At 42.2% G+C, this 14,460-nt stretch overlaps 1 protein-coding gene across 1 annotated transcript in view; it reads right to left on the bottom strand.

Moving 5' to 3' along the window:
- GALNT10 (polypeptide N-acetylgalactosaminyltransferase 10) overlaps nt 1-14,460 on the bottom strand; it is a 133,455-nt gene that overhangs the window by 17,948 nt on the left and 101,047 nt on the right. The window contains exons 5-7 of the mRNA XM_075068191.1: nt 13,608-13,793; nt 10,476-10,659; nt 9,485-9,602 (exon numbers count right to left, since the gene is read on the bottom strand). Coding sequence (XP_074924292.1) covers nt 9,485-9,602; nt 10,476-10,659; nt 13,608-13,793 — 488 coding nt within the window. The remainder of the gene's footprint in view (nt 1-9,484; nt 9,603-10,475; nt 10,660-13,607; nt 13,794-14,460) is intronic.

Raw genomic sequence — 14,460 nt, 5'->3', positions numbered from 1 at the left:
AGGGCAGAGGGGGTCTCCACCCACAAGACAGTCTATTTAAGCCTGTGGGAGACCCCTCCATTATGTCTTCAGCTGGCTACAGAGAGAGCCTCTCCACCTCCAAGGATACCTGAAAGAAACTGGAACAAAGGACAGTAACTATAGGGGGTGCAAGTGATTTCTGGATCCAGATTAGCAGGAGACTAGTCTGTAAAAGGAAGCTTACTGGAACTGGTGAGGTTTTATTTGTATTCAATTTTCTTAGACATAGACTTGCGTGTTTTATTTTATTTCACTTGGTAATTCACTTTGTTCTGTCTGCTATTACTTAGAATCACTTAAATCCTACTTTCTGTACTTAATAAAATCAGTTTTACTTATTAATTAACCCAGAGTATGTATTAATACCTGGGGGGAAGGAGAACAGCTGTGCATCTCTATCAGTGTTATAGAGGGCGAACAATTTATCAGTTTATCCAGTATAAGTTTTATACAGGGTAAAACAGATTTATTTGGTGTTTAGACCCCACTGGGAGTTGGGCATCTGAGTGGCAAAGACAGAAACACTTCTATAAGTTGCTTTCAGCTAAGTCTGTAGCTTTGGGGCATGTGGTTCAGACCCTGGGTCTATGCTGGAGCAGACTGGCATGTCTGGCTCAGTAAGACAGGGTGCTGGAGTCCTGAGCTGGCAGGGAAAGCAGGGGCAGAAGTAGTCTTGGCACATCAGCTGGCAGTTCCCAAGGGGGTTTCTGTGATCCAACCCATCACAATATATATTACAAGATGGTGACCAATGGCCTGCAAGCTAAGGCAGCGTTATTGGTCCACGTCTTCATCATGGTTAATTTGGACTCCTGCAATTCACTGTACAATGAGTTTAGTCAACAGCTTCATGCATAGAAGGCAATTCATTAATATTCTACAGATAAATATTAAATATTTAGTAAGGGAATGAAATATTTGGTCAAGGCTGCTGCATAATTACTAGTTATAACACTAAAGTCCTTTGGAGTTTCATCTCTATCTACTGGCCCCTAGCCATTTAATAATCATTGTCATTTCTTGTGTGTAGCTTAATGAAGTTTCATCTCTTTATATTATCACCGTTTCCTGAGACCAGAATTTCACTATCCCAGAATATTTTAATCAAATGTTTGTTGTTGTAAAGAATACGAAAAGCAATTCTGACAAACTCTGGTCTATGGATTTTAATTACTGTTGTATCTTGAGAGGACAGGATAGTTACTGTAGATGAATAAAGTCTGTATTGTGCTTTAACTTTTGGAGTGCTTTCAGTTGTCCTTTCTACTGGTACTATTAGAGTGGTGTTCCTTACTCCAACTCCTTTGCAATACAAGTTACATTAGTGGCAGGTTGCAGCAGTGGCTGGAATAGGATTTCACTGCTTGGACATATCAGAATTTCTGTTGACCTAGGGACCAAGAATTCAGTATTATACAGTAATATTTTAAGCCCACATAATGCAGCTCTGCTATGGGGATCAGCAGCTCTGCAAGGCTTTTGGGACAGAAAGCAAGATTCAGCGTATGGAACTTGGTTGGGAAGCAAGGATGGCTGCAGGAGCAGCAAGAGAAACCTGGAGTTTAGGAGTTCCCAGTGCAGATAGTCTGTGTAGGAGGACTGCAGAGTCTTCTGAACCAGGGAAAGCCTGCAGAGCTTTAGTGATCAATACGCCTGGAGGTTCCACTAAGGCCAAGAAATAATGGCACCTTGCTTCTACCTAAGGCACTACTCCTATGGGAGGCTACGCCAGCTGTGCTCTTCCTCATCCCAGGGATTAGCATTGTGTGCAGATAAAAGGACTGCCCGAACCCAAGTTTAAAATGTATAAGCAGTCTCTCCCACCCCCAGCAGTGCAGTCACTCTCATTTAGGGAATATGGCCTCCAAGACACAATCATCCTTGGACTCCTAAAACAGGTCACCCACAATAACAGCAATATAAGATTTCCCCAGCTGCACAGAAGACTGCACCCCATCTTGTTAGACACAGGTCTAGCCGTAGTGATCACGCACATACCTGCCGCATTAGATTGTTATAACACATCATACTTGTGGGTGAATCCACAGGTTCTAAGGAACCTCCATTGGTTCAGAATACAGCTGCCACCTTGTAATATGCAGATTGACAGGAGCACATCACTTTGGGGCTTGGATCCATGCACTATCTGCCCATGAGCTACCAAGTCCTGGTTTTGATCTTCAAGACTCTCAATGCACTGGGAGCAAGCTAGCCCAAGATACACTTCCCCTCTGGGACCACAGACTCAGGCAACAGGCAGTCAGTAGGAATAAGATCAGCTGCCCTGGAACACCCTTGCTAGATGAGCTAAGGCAGGCCATAGATTTACAATTTTTGGATAGCACTGATACTATGGGGGTGAACAGGGTGTGAGAACCTACACAGAACAGAGAAATAGGCTTAGACTGAACATCCATAGTCATTTTTAGCTCTTATAAAGCACTTTTCATCAGTAGATCTCAAAGCACTTCACAAGGGTGTGAAGTATCAGTATCATTGATGTAGGAAGTCACCTGGCATCAGAGAAGATTACAATCACAGTAGAAGATATTACAGAAGACCCCAAGAGGGGGCAGACTATTAAACCAAGTAAATTGCTGAAAGAACATGGAACATACAGATAGTAATTTCTACACCCACTTTTCTGACCACAATTTAAAATATTTGGCTGCCTACTGACTTTTGTGCAATTGCAGCACTCTGAGAATAAAGCTGCAAGCTTTGTGAGTCTTACTGACATACCACAAGGAACTTTCAAATATATTCAGCTCAGCTTTTGGTGCCTTTTAAACATTTCATCATTCTGTAAGTGACAATGTGGCACTGAAGAAGTACAAATCTAATTTTAAAGCATGCTTCTCATTCATTTTCATTGCTGCATTGATGTGTTTTATTAGCAAGCTTCTTTGTGTGATGACAGAATTCATTACAGCCTCCATGAAGACAATTGCCAGCTCTTATCTATAAAACTGGAGGGCGGGGAGGGGGGGAGTGTGACAGGCATCAGCAAAACATGCTAACTGAAAGAATCAGAAAGTTAGCACTGAAGGAAAAACATATATATGGTAATCAAGGATGTGTCAAGTAATAACTGCAGGACAAAAATTCAAAATAGCCGTGTGCCAGCTGAGAATGGATGAAATCAATTACCCACATTAGGTGGTTTTAAGTAAGGCATATAGTTAATCTGTATGAGACGTAACACTAAAAATACACCATTTTAAAATTAAGTGCTGAGTCAGCTTTCCTTTCCTGTAAGGCAGGACTGTGTGCCTTCACAAGAATGTTTGTCATGATCTGTTGCCTTTTTCCATATTAAAAACAGAGATGGGATGGTTCTGTGTTTATTCTGAGTGGGGTTGATATTATGTGGAGGTTCTGATCTTCCCTGGCTACCATGACAGTACATATCAAAGTTTAATTTTGATGAGATGAGCTTCAAGGTTCTAGTAGCCATCACTAAAGCTCCTTGAGGACTACAGATTAAGGCAGTCAGGGCAGCCAGTAGCTCATCTGGTGATCTAATCAGATCTCTTTCTGGAATAATGGAAACAAATATTCAGAACTACTGCAATCCTGGGTCTTGAGGGAAGGTGGTCTGGAATCAGGAGAACTGGAGTCAAATCCTGGCCCCAATGAATTCAGTAGGAGTTTTGCAACTGACTGCAATGGCGCCAGGATTTCTCACTCCTGGCTGTATGATCCTAGGCAGATTAACTCTACAACAGGCAATATTATCCCAGTCTTCTCTGGTAGACTAATGCCTGATTCATTTACTATCTGCAGTTTAGAACTTCTGATGGAATGTGATAGGAAAACAAAGTAATATTTCACCCCTTCTCCACTATCCTCATGTTATGCTAGTGCATTCTCTGTATGCTGCTCCAAGTAGCAATGTCATACAAGAACTGTTAGAGTATAATTCCAAACCATCTGGATGTGCAAAGTCTACAATTTCCAGACTGACCACATGCTGCCTCACAGAGAACTGGGAAGCAGCAAAGGGATCAGCCAGACCTTGGAAAGAAAGCCAACCTTCTACTACCTACAAAGGGAATAGGAACGTAAGGGATAAGTGGATGGAGAGGAGAGTGGGTTGCTGTCTCTGAGGCAGGTGGGAGGGAAAAGGGGCATTGGATAGATCAGGGAGTTCTCTGTACAGGAGGAAGAAGGTAAGAGCAAAGGAAGCAATAGGAAAGAGCAAATGAGTAGATCTCAGCCCCACTTACTGTGAGCATCAGCCACATTTCTCTAGAGGGGGGATTAAAAAAGCAAAAAGAAATTTGGAATAATGTGCAACTCTGCACAGAGCCGTCCCCTACTGCAGCAGTCATCATCGGTGGGGCCCCTTCCCCCCATCTGGAGTATTTGACACAGCGACAACAGCCCTGTCCAGTATCCCCTTCTGGGGTGTTTTCCACCTTCCTGCTGGTGTTTGGTAGGAAACTAGTTTGCCGCTTGATCCGGCTTCATTTGGTAGCCAGAGATGAACAGAGATCGCAATGCTAAGTGATAAATGGAGATTGACTCTGCCTTTCAAAGGAGTGGGAGAAGGGAAAGAGGCTGCCCTTTATCCAAAGCCGAGCCCCTCCAGAATTAAGTATTCTGCACTGACTTAAGAGAAAGCAGTAGAATGCCTGGCCTGTTTCACCATGGGCAAACATGTGAGCTGCTGGAGAGTTGCCTGAATACATGCTCAGAATAAGCAGGGAAGGCTCACAATGAGTGCTAATTTGAGCCTTAAAACTAGCAACATTGTCAGATGCAACCCCTTTGCAGCTGTGCCCTATGCTGAGCACCTGCAGCAGGGCAAACAGTGAAACGTAAATCAGAAACATGCTGCTAATGTAGGAGGCGGGGTGTCAGGAGGGAAGCACAGACACTAATCATGCAGATGGCAACTGCGGAGTATTTGGACTTACTGGAGGCACTATCTGTGAGTGAGGTAAGGAGACAGGACAGCATGGGCACTAGAGTAGGGCCATTTCTACACTAGTGAGGTTGCAGATGCAGCTGTTCCATCACTTTTGTAGCTGCTCTGTGCAGGTGAGAGAGAGCTCTCCCACCGACAGCGCTGTCCACATCAGCGCTTCTGGCAATGTAACTTACGTTGCTCAGGTGTGTGATTTTCTCCCATCTCTGATGGCGACAAAAGTTATACAGACAAAAGTGGTAGTGTAGACATAGCCTTACTAACCAAAGAGAAGCAGAAGAGGTATTTCTAGGGCCCTCATCCTTGTGATCACCAGAATGGGAATGGCTGACCTGGTGTGGGTACTGTATTATGCAAGTTGGTGCGAGGATACAAATTCCTCTCATTGGTGGTGGGTTGGGGAGAAAAAAAGAAGAACAGAAAACAGGAAGGGAGATATATATATTTTTTAATGAACACTTTCCTCTTGGTTCCTACAGGAGACTGAATATTGGGATAGATAGATGGCTCCTTGGCCTGTGTGTGGCAATTCCTGTGTGTTTTAAGGGATGGAGGAAGTCACAGGAAAAGGAGGCCAGCTAGGAAGTCAGTGTGTGATGTTTTGACTGCAACCAGGGATCTGACTGGAATGAGGGGCAACTACTTCCTGCTATTGAATATTTGTGTTTTTTTCAGTATTTAAGAAGAAAAATCCAGCCACCAGTGGTGTTTTTCACCAAACAAGCACAAAAAAGACCAGCTTCCACTCCCTTTTCCCTTATTCTACCATCACTCTGTCCATGGGCCTGCCCTGCTATCTAGCCCAAAAAATAAACAAATCTGTTGAAATTATAAAAATAAAAAGCATATTCTGCCGACCCTAATAATAAATAATCCTAAGGTAGATACCTTAGCTTTAAGATCAGGCTCTTAATTATTTGACAATGTCCCTTTTGCCAAGAAATGTCATAGCTTCAAAATTCTATCTGCATGTCTTATTATGAACAAACCTCCTATTCTTTTAATTCAAGTACAATTATTAAATCAATGAGCCACAGATGAATGTATCAATTTATCTTAATTTCTGAAATACAGTGAGCGTCTTTCAGTTAAAACTTCATTTTCTGTCACAAAGAAAGAAAAAGGGGTCTTTGCTGAGATTAATTAGAGTAAATTCAGCCCTTCATAAAATTACCCTCTGGACTGAAATAAAACACACTGCGTTTCAGAGAGAATAAGCAAACTGATGAATGAAGTAGTCTCATTTCCTGTAGATCAAGCAGTGTGACTGTCTGCTGCAGCATAGGACAAACAAGGGGACTGCATAGCCACTGTCATCGCTCTTGGAAACCAGCATTTTCAAAAGGGGACCAAGAGAAAGAAGATGAATACTGCCTCTGCCCTCTCCTGCAGGGAATTACAATATTACACAATTTCATTACACAACACTGAAAGGGATAAATGGATCCAACTGTAATGGAATCTCCAAGGGGAGATTCTCCCCCCACCCTCTAGTAGAAAAGACAAGAGACCTCCAATATGGCTTTATTACTTAGCCTTCTGTAAATAAACAATGAGAGGACGATATCACTTATGGTGTGGTAACCGCCAGATGAACAGAGTTTGATAGGTCTTTAAACAGCAGAAAGTCGTGCAGATTTGTGAAACTACTTGGTGAAAGAAACTGAAGTAGGGACTCTGGCGGCCTAAGCTGAACTGTGCATTGTTTCATGGTCATTGCTGCAATCTGTTGGACCCATACTGATGCCAGGTAGTTTCTTTCAGTCGCACCTAGGACTATAAAAATCAAAATGCTAATGCAATCTGTTAAAGGAAATTTGCAAATTAAACCACAACTGAGTTAAATGCAGATATGGAGTTGAAGACCCTCTAGAGTGTAAGGGGGCATTCTGTACAGAAATACATTTTAACTAACCTTTAAAAATTCACTCCCTCTATTTATGAAATCCACTGCCACTTCCAGATTCACTTAAGAGATCTCAGGATGCATCATTTCATGGCAACACAGATAACAGGAGTCTCACTGGTCGCAATGACACCACTTTCGCTCAGCAAATTCATGCACCACGCAGACCTGCGTCTTGGACTCAGGCAATCAGCAGTGATTAGCAGAACCTTCCCCAAGCAAGGTGGGTCATCATCATCAGCCACTTACTTTTCCAAATGTTTGGGGCTTATGAGTAATGAGAGCGGTCTTAGTCTAGCTGTTAGCAGTCAGAACGGGTTGGTTAGAGACTAAATCATTCTCAACTCTGGCTTCTCTAATTCAGGACTGAAACCACCAACTGGTAAGTGTGGAGATGTCTGCATAGCCACTGCCCATACTGTGCAAAGAAGCCTTCATTCATCAAAGCCTATTGATCCAACATTTTTAATGAGTTCTACAGTGAGAAAACAAAACGAAGCCAGAGTTCTGCAGATGTCAGCAAGGAGAAAACATATCTATGTGAGAGGTGAGAATTTTCACACATTTCCATGGCTTCAGAAGAATGGAATATAATAAAAGATATAGGTATCTCAACAGCATTAAAGCACGGCCAACAGAGTATTTCCTTATGTCATCCTCAAATGTCTACGTGTTTTAACAGTCACAACTGGGATAAAAAATAGCCTCATTCACATGAAATGAGCATTGTCAGAGCCTCAAAAACATATGCACTGCCATCCTGGATTGGACCAGTTCTCCATTTAGACCAGAATCTGGCCTTTGGCAGCAGTTGGGCATTTCAGAGGAAATGCAAGAAACCTCATGGCAAGGAGAAATGTCTTCTTAATACACATCAGATCTCAGTTTGTGCCCTGAAGCATGACAGTTTATATTTATTTAGAGGTAAAAAAATTGCAATATAACTATGTTCTTACTGTCCATATATATACCTAACCCTCTTAAGAATCCTACTAAACTCCTGTTCAGTATTTTCCAATCCAATATTACAAACACACACACACACACAGCGGTTGCAAAGTCAAGTACCCAGGAGTTAGGAAATGCCAGAATTACAGTTGCCTGTGTAATCTCAGTTCAGCCCCCTTGTGTTTATGCATTCTGTTAGTCTAATTACATGATCACATACTACTTTTTCCACAGGATCTTTGCTTCACTCAGTGGAGACGATGGGCCCAATCTAGAGATGAATCAGGTTAGATCCAGGATTGGTGCGGGACAAGGGATGTGCTGGCCTCCCTTCCCGCAGCCCCCATTGGTCTGGAGAGGCGAACCGCAGCCAGTGGGAGCGGCAGCAGGTAAACAAACTGGCCTGGCCTGCCAGGCTGCTTACCCTGGTGGGCCACGTGCCAAACATTGCCGATCCCTGGGTTAGACAGTAAACGAGGCAGTCTGTAGGACTAACTGCGTCCTTTACTGATAAAGTTGGAAGGATCCCCTTCCTTTCATCCTCCCCTGGTTCCAAGTTCCAATCTCCTTGTCCAGCCAATGCCATTCTCCACACTTCTCCTCATCCAATCTCAGCTTTCTCACATTCCTCCTGCATTTCTCTCACCAGCTCCCAGTCCTTTCCCTCCCCCCCGATCTCCCCCAGTCCCAATCTACTTCCTTCCCTCCCTCTCCTGGTTCAGCTTTCGTCTCCTCTGCTTTCAACATAGATGGCTTTATTCTTCAGCAGGGGGTACCACTGAGTGCACAGGAGACAGATCCCTGCTCTCAGTTCCAGTGCAGAGCCCCATTTTGGCCTGCAGCGGCTGGTAGCAACCATTACAGGAAAAGCCCAGCGTCGCTCCTGTGGCCCTGGCCTTGAGGCAGCACTCATCTGTTCTGTGGAGATGGTCCATATGCAGTGTGGTCAGCACTAGAAGTAGCGAGGGAATGGAGCATGCTCAGTGAGGATGGAATCTTTGGAAATTTTAGCCGCTAAAGACCAAAAGTCTGAGATGTGTGATTTTTCAAAGGCTTCTAACTTGGCCAAATTGGTTTTCCTTGTGAAAATCCACCCAAAAAGTACATCCCTCAAGTCCTGTTCCAAAGAATGGGGACACTAGAGCTTTTCAAAGAAAATGTTGCCAGACACCTGTTTTAAACATGGGCAAAATGTATTTTCCCCTAACCTAGTTCCTGAACGCAACTGAACTATTTTGGCAGGAATTTTCCAGAAAGCATCATCCTAAGGAAGACACCTTGGCATGGAAAATTCCAGCACAAACAGTTAAAGTTTGAAAAAGTTATAAGCAACTGAAAACAGGACCTTATAAAGAGAAATGTCAAGCAACCTTACTAATAGGTGGAATTACAAACCTCGCTTATACTGAATACTGGTCCTAAAATGGATCCTGTGGCACCACACAGGTAGTATTTTGTCACATTGCAAATTGACTATCACTACTGCTTTGTTTTCTGTGTCTTAGCCAGTTTAATTCATGACAGTGCTATCCCTCTGACCTACTTACAGCCACCCATTCCTTTCAAATGTCTTGTTGTATATACACAACAGATAACTTGTGCTCCATGCCTCAGAGAGCTGCTTAGTTTTCAAAATCTTTTCAAAGCAAAAGTAATTTTCAGAGAACATAGCTCACCTTAAAAGATATTTCATACTGTTCTCCTCCCCATATCTCCAGACCTGCATCATACCCTCCCAGCTCCCAGAACCACTTTCTATCGACTGCAAACAATCCTCCAGCCATTACAGGAGACCTTAAGGAAAAACCAGACTCCGTGTTACAAACATATTCATGATACAGCATTCCAGCTGAACATTAAGAAAAACAAGATTCCATTAATATTTCTTTCACCACCCACTCCTAGTGCCTCTGCACCTCTGTCAGAGCATCCACCAGGTGCCCTTGCTTTACAACCCTTTCCCACTCCTTGCAACCCAGGAGGATTGGACAGGGCTCCCTTCGGAACCAGTCAATGCCACTCCTCATATTGGCTACTTGGTTCACTGTTGAGTGACACAAGGAATTCCCTCTTCTGGAGGGACCCCCAACATGTTAACATATGCAGTCCTCCTTGCCCTGCCAGCCTGGGAAGCAAGAGACTAGAAATCAAGTTTCTTAGCATCATTGCTAAGTTATTGGGCGTGCAATCAAAAGGTGGATCTTCAGTTTTTTGATGCAGAAATTTGACACAATTCTATTGCCCTTTACAGCTGGCAGGCACAGCACAACAAAACAGTTTGATCCCAAATGATTGTTTCTGTAATCCACAACAATCATCAAAATTGGTCTAATTATTCTACAGGGTTTTACCTGAGAATGACATATGAGCTATTTGTTAGTGTCCCTAACGTCATGTCACAAACTTATGTTCCAAGGATCTTGGTAACAGATGACTATATTAGACATTCCAATTTTCATTAACTAAACTTCTGCAGAGACTAAGTCTCCAAAATGTGTCCAGAGTTCTTGGTCTAAATGAAACATATTACCCAACAAAACAAATAGCTGCTAGCGGAGGGTGGCTTACCACCAACTTGTGACTCCTAGTACAACAAGGCATAAACAACCTTATAACAGGGCACCTTTTATTAGCCTTCTATTATCACTCTGCATTTCAATAACTTACTCAAAGGGATCACTAGGATCAGGTTTCTGTAATTCAGGAGGGATAGGGATCCGCTTGTAATACATCTCCCAGTCAAATGCCCCTCGCATTGCATCTCCAGCTTGGGTCTCATATCCAAAGTGGTCATGATCAATGACGTCAATCATTGGGCACACAATGGTCTTGCGGTTCCGAGCAATGCGGTCTGAGGATCACAGAGAAAAAGTTAGCAAGCATGTAGCTAGTGGTCCCTTTCACCAGTAGTTACAAGGAAAGTATCTACAGGTATGAAGTCAATATTAAAACAAGAGCTGACTATCTCATCACCACAGAACAACCACCATACAACTAGTTATAATTCTAATACCAATGTCCAACTTTAATGTACCACTAAACACTTTCAGATCTAGAGAAGCTGTCTCATTACAGAATGGGTGATTTTTCTCCTTTGTTGTTTTTATTTTTTCCTTAAAAACTGCATGTCGGTTCAGTATATATGAGCATGAGGAACCAATTACACTGGCCAGAACTAGGTTAGAATTGTATTTTCCACGTAATGTGCAACTCAGTTCTGACCTGTAATATCGCTTCCCCTCAAACTAAAAGGGCAAGTCTGCATTGCAATCATAGAATGAAACTGCAGCTTTTGTAGACACACCTGAGCTAGCTTTAATCTAGCCAGCTTGGGCACAGGTGGCAGTGAAGATACAGCAACACAAGTGTCAGCATGGGCTAGCCAATTAAGTAATTATCCAGGGTTCTGGGTGAGTATGTACAGTCCGTATTGAAACCCACACTACTGCAGCTTCACTGCTACCATTACCTGAGCTAGCCAGGTATATCTACATGAGCTGCAGTTGCATCCCATGACTGCAGAGTAAACATATCCTAAATCTTTTCTTGGACAGAGGCTCCATGTTACACCATTATCTGGTGTGATATGTATTTATGACATCAACCAATTCTTTATCCTAAGTTATAGCTACATGATATAGAAAAATTAGGCACTCGCTCCAGTAATAGCCACCCTATGGTTTGAGAGAAAAACTGAACACATCTCAAATGGAAACAAAAAACCTAGATATCTCCCCAACCTTCTCAGTGGTTCCTTGCCACTTAAAATGCCAGATGAAACAGACGGACTTGCATGTTCTAAGGACTTTGCGGAGTCCACAAAACTCATTTTAACAAGTGACCTGGATGTGACCCCCTTCTGCATTGGTTGAAAGCTAGTGCAATAACCCATTATGCTACCTAACCCCAATAAGCTTTGAAGCGTCGTGCCAGAATCTGGCAGGAAGTGATTCAGACTAATAGCATAACTAATCTTGGCAGGCTCTAGAAACATAAATCTGCGCCTCCCCTCAATCTTTAATTCCAGCTGAAAATACTGAGACAAGATTAGTTCCAACCTAGACATCTGGAACTTCTTCAATATTCATTTTAACAACAAGTTTTCTTAACTAAAAGTTAACTTTAAGACCCAAAGTGACAGATAATATATTTTAGATTCCAAGGAACATTTGGAACAAAAATGTTATGTTTTTAAATTGAAGCATACTGTACATGATCTCATTTAAAAGGCATTTGGACTACTTTTGTTTCCATTCCCTGGGGCTCAGGAAGTCGCAAATGTTTTACACCATGCAGAATTAATACCAGATACACAAATTGACAGGCTGTGAAAGTAACAGCATTGCTCTATGAGAATCCAGCAGACAATTTTTCATTTCAGCTTGTGACTGCATTTTTCTTTACCTCTTGGTGTGTATTGTCATTATTTGCTAGACAGATGCCAAGTTTCACCCCAGAGGTAGCTGCATTCCAATGGAACACATGTCACTTGAAATAGGCTTGTAGAGCAGTCTGATATTCTTCAGGATTAAAGATGCTACATCAAGGGTAGGCAACCTATGGCATGGGTGCCGAAGGCGGCACGCAAGCTGATTTTCAGTGGCACTCACACTGCCTGAGTCCTGGCCACCAGTCCGGGGGCTCTGCATTTTAATTTAATTTTAAATGAAGCTTCTTAAACATTTTGAAACCTTATTTACTCTGCATACAACAATACTTCAGGTATATAGTATAGACATAGAAAAAGACCTTCTAAAAAGTTAAAATGTATTATTGGCACGCAAAACCTTAAATCAGAGTGAATAAATGAAGACTTGGCACACCACTTCTGAAAGGTTGCTGACCCCTGTGCTAAACAAACAAACTGCACTGCAGCCTTAAGTAAACTGGATACTCCTAGATGCCCACTGGAAGTCATGTGGCTGGTTTAGTGAGCACAGTCCTTCTGGTCCTACAAGTGTCCCGAGTCCAAATCCTGGCACATGCAAAAAACCCAGGTTGAGTGGTCTCATCCCACTTTGTCTCTGGGCATTGCACAAAACTAACTTGCAGTTCGGCACAAGTAGTCTCTCATCTAAAAGTAGGTCCAGAATTAGATTAGTAGGGGAGTGGGGTGCTGCAGGTCAGAATTAAGATGCACAGGAAAAAAAAAGCCAGTTCCCTTGAAAAAAAGAGAACATTGTTCATTTAATAAGATACATGCAGACGAATTTATTTTATGAAACCGCAGTCCTGTTAAAGACTATTTTAAAGACCACTTTGTAAAAGGATCACACACATTCTAGGTGTACATAGCAGCAGTTCATATTATCCACAAAAATACCTTTCCACATGCTTGCAGATTAAATATATTTCCATAGAAACAGTCAAGAGCTATTTGAAAACTACAAGCTTAGCTTTATGTCCTACAACTAATTTCTCTTTACGAGCTGCTGAATGACTACATGAATGGTTTGCTCTTTCAGCAAACTATAAATTATGCAAGAGTTCTCTTAGAGAGGGGGTACCAGAACATGATCTCTGCTTTTAATTAAAAAAACTGTTTTGAGGGAAATTGTGTGTTTTATGACTCTTGCATAGAGAAATGCATTGTACTGAAGATTACAGGTCACTGACACCTCTCCCAGGATTTTCTTTAGAAAGTCAGTTTTCCAAATAGTAGTTTATTTTCTCCTTTGGACATTTCTGAAAGAGAAGACAGCAGCCTGGACATACAATAAACTATATGCCGACATCTGTCACCAGCTTTTTACCAGGCAGAAGATCAGTGTTGGGAAACACTTCAAACAACCTCCTTACCTAGCAGAGGTGGCAGCCAGTTCACATTGGCCTCACAGTGAGAATCCAAGAATGTGATCACATCTCCTATTGCCACAGAGGCCCCCAGCATTCGAGTTCTTATTAGCCCTTCTCTCTTCTTGGTGCGCAGGATTCGGACATTTGGGAACTGGGCCATGTAGTCTTCCAAACGTTTCTTCAAGTGTTCTGGGTAAAAGAGTAAAGTTAAAGAAGGTAACAATCACTCCTTTTGAACATGGTATTGAATAGCCTTTAACTAACAGGAAAGAGTGTCCAGGCAAGATGGAAGTAGTATGAGTCATCTTTAAACTGTGGGTTCAAAGTTTGCTCATGGATCTGGATCTCTGAAGTTTCCATGAACTCAGAAAGAGAACAAACGGATGGAGGAGATTAAGACTAGAAAGAAGCTGTGAGACAAGAGAATACACAACAAAGCAAAAGCTAATTAACAGAACCTTGGAATAACAATGGAACTATTGACCAATAGCAGGGATGCTCATGAAAGTAGGAGCCCAAGCTTTCTCAGGAACTGGATCTGGATTAAGTAACTCACTATGCCACAAAAGCACAAAAAGAACACTCTCAGAATTGTATACAACATTTACTGACTTAGTTTTTCCTGAATTTCTTCAAGCACTCAAAACACATCCACTCTCACACAAATATATACAAGCAAAAAAACAACAACCATCACCCCCCCCCCCCACAACTTAGTGATGTTGATTCTACAAGCTGGAAAGGTTTAGAGATCATTACTGAATACACTACCCCTATGTTCACTACTTTCACAAAACTAGGATACATTTTGTACAAAAATGTACCTTGTGAGGTACCATTTGAAAACTCAATCTAT

The sequence above is a fragment of the Chelonoidis abingdonii genome, chromosome 7 (assembly GCF_003597395.2).
Source record: "Chelonoidis abingdonii isolate Lonesome George chromosome 7, CheloAbing_2.0, whole genome shotgun sequence".
In the NCBI taxonomy this organism is placed as follows: Eukaryota; Metazoa; Chordata; order Testudines; family Testudinidae; genus Chelonoidis; species Chelonoidis abingdonii.
The sequence above is the reverse complement of the archived record's forward strand: the minus strand, read 5'-3'. Positions and strand labels throughout refer to the sequence as shown.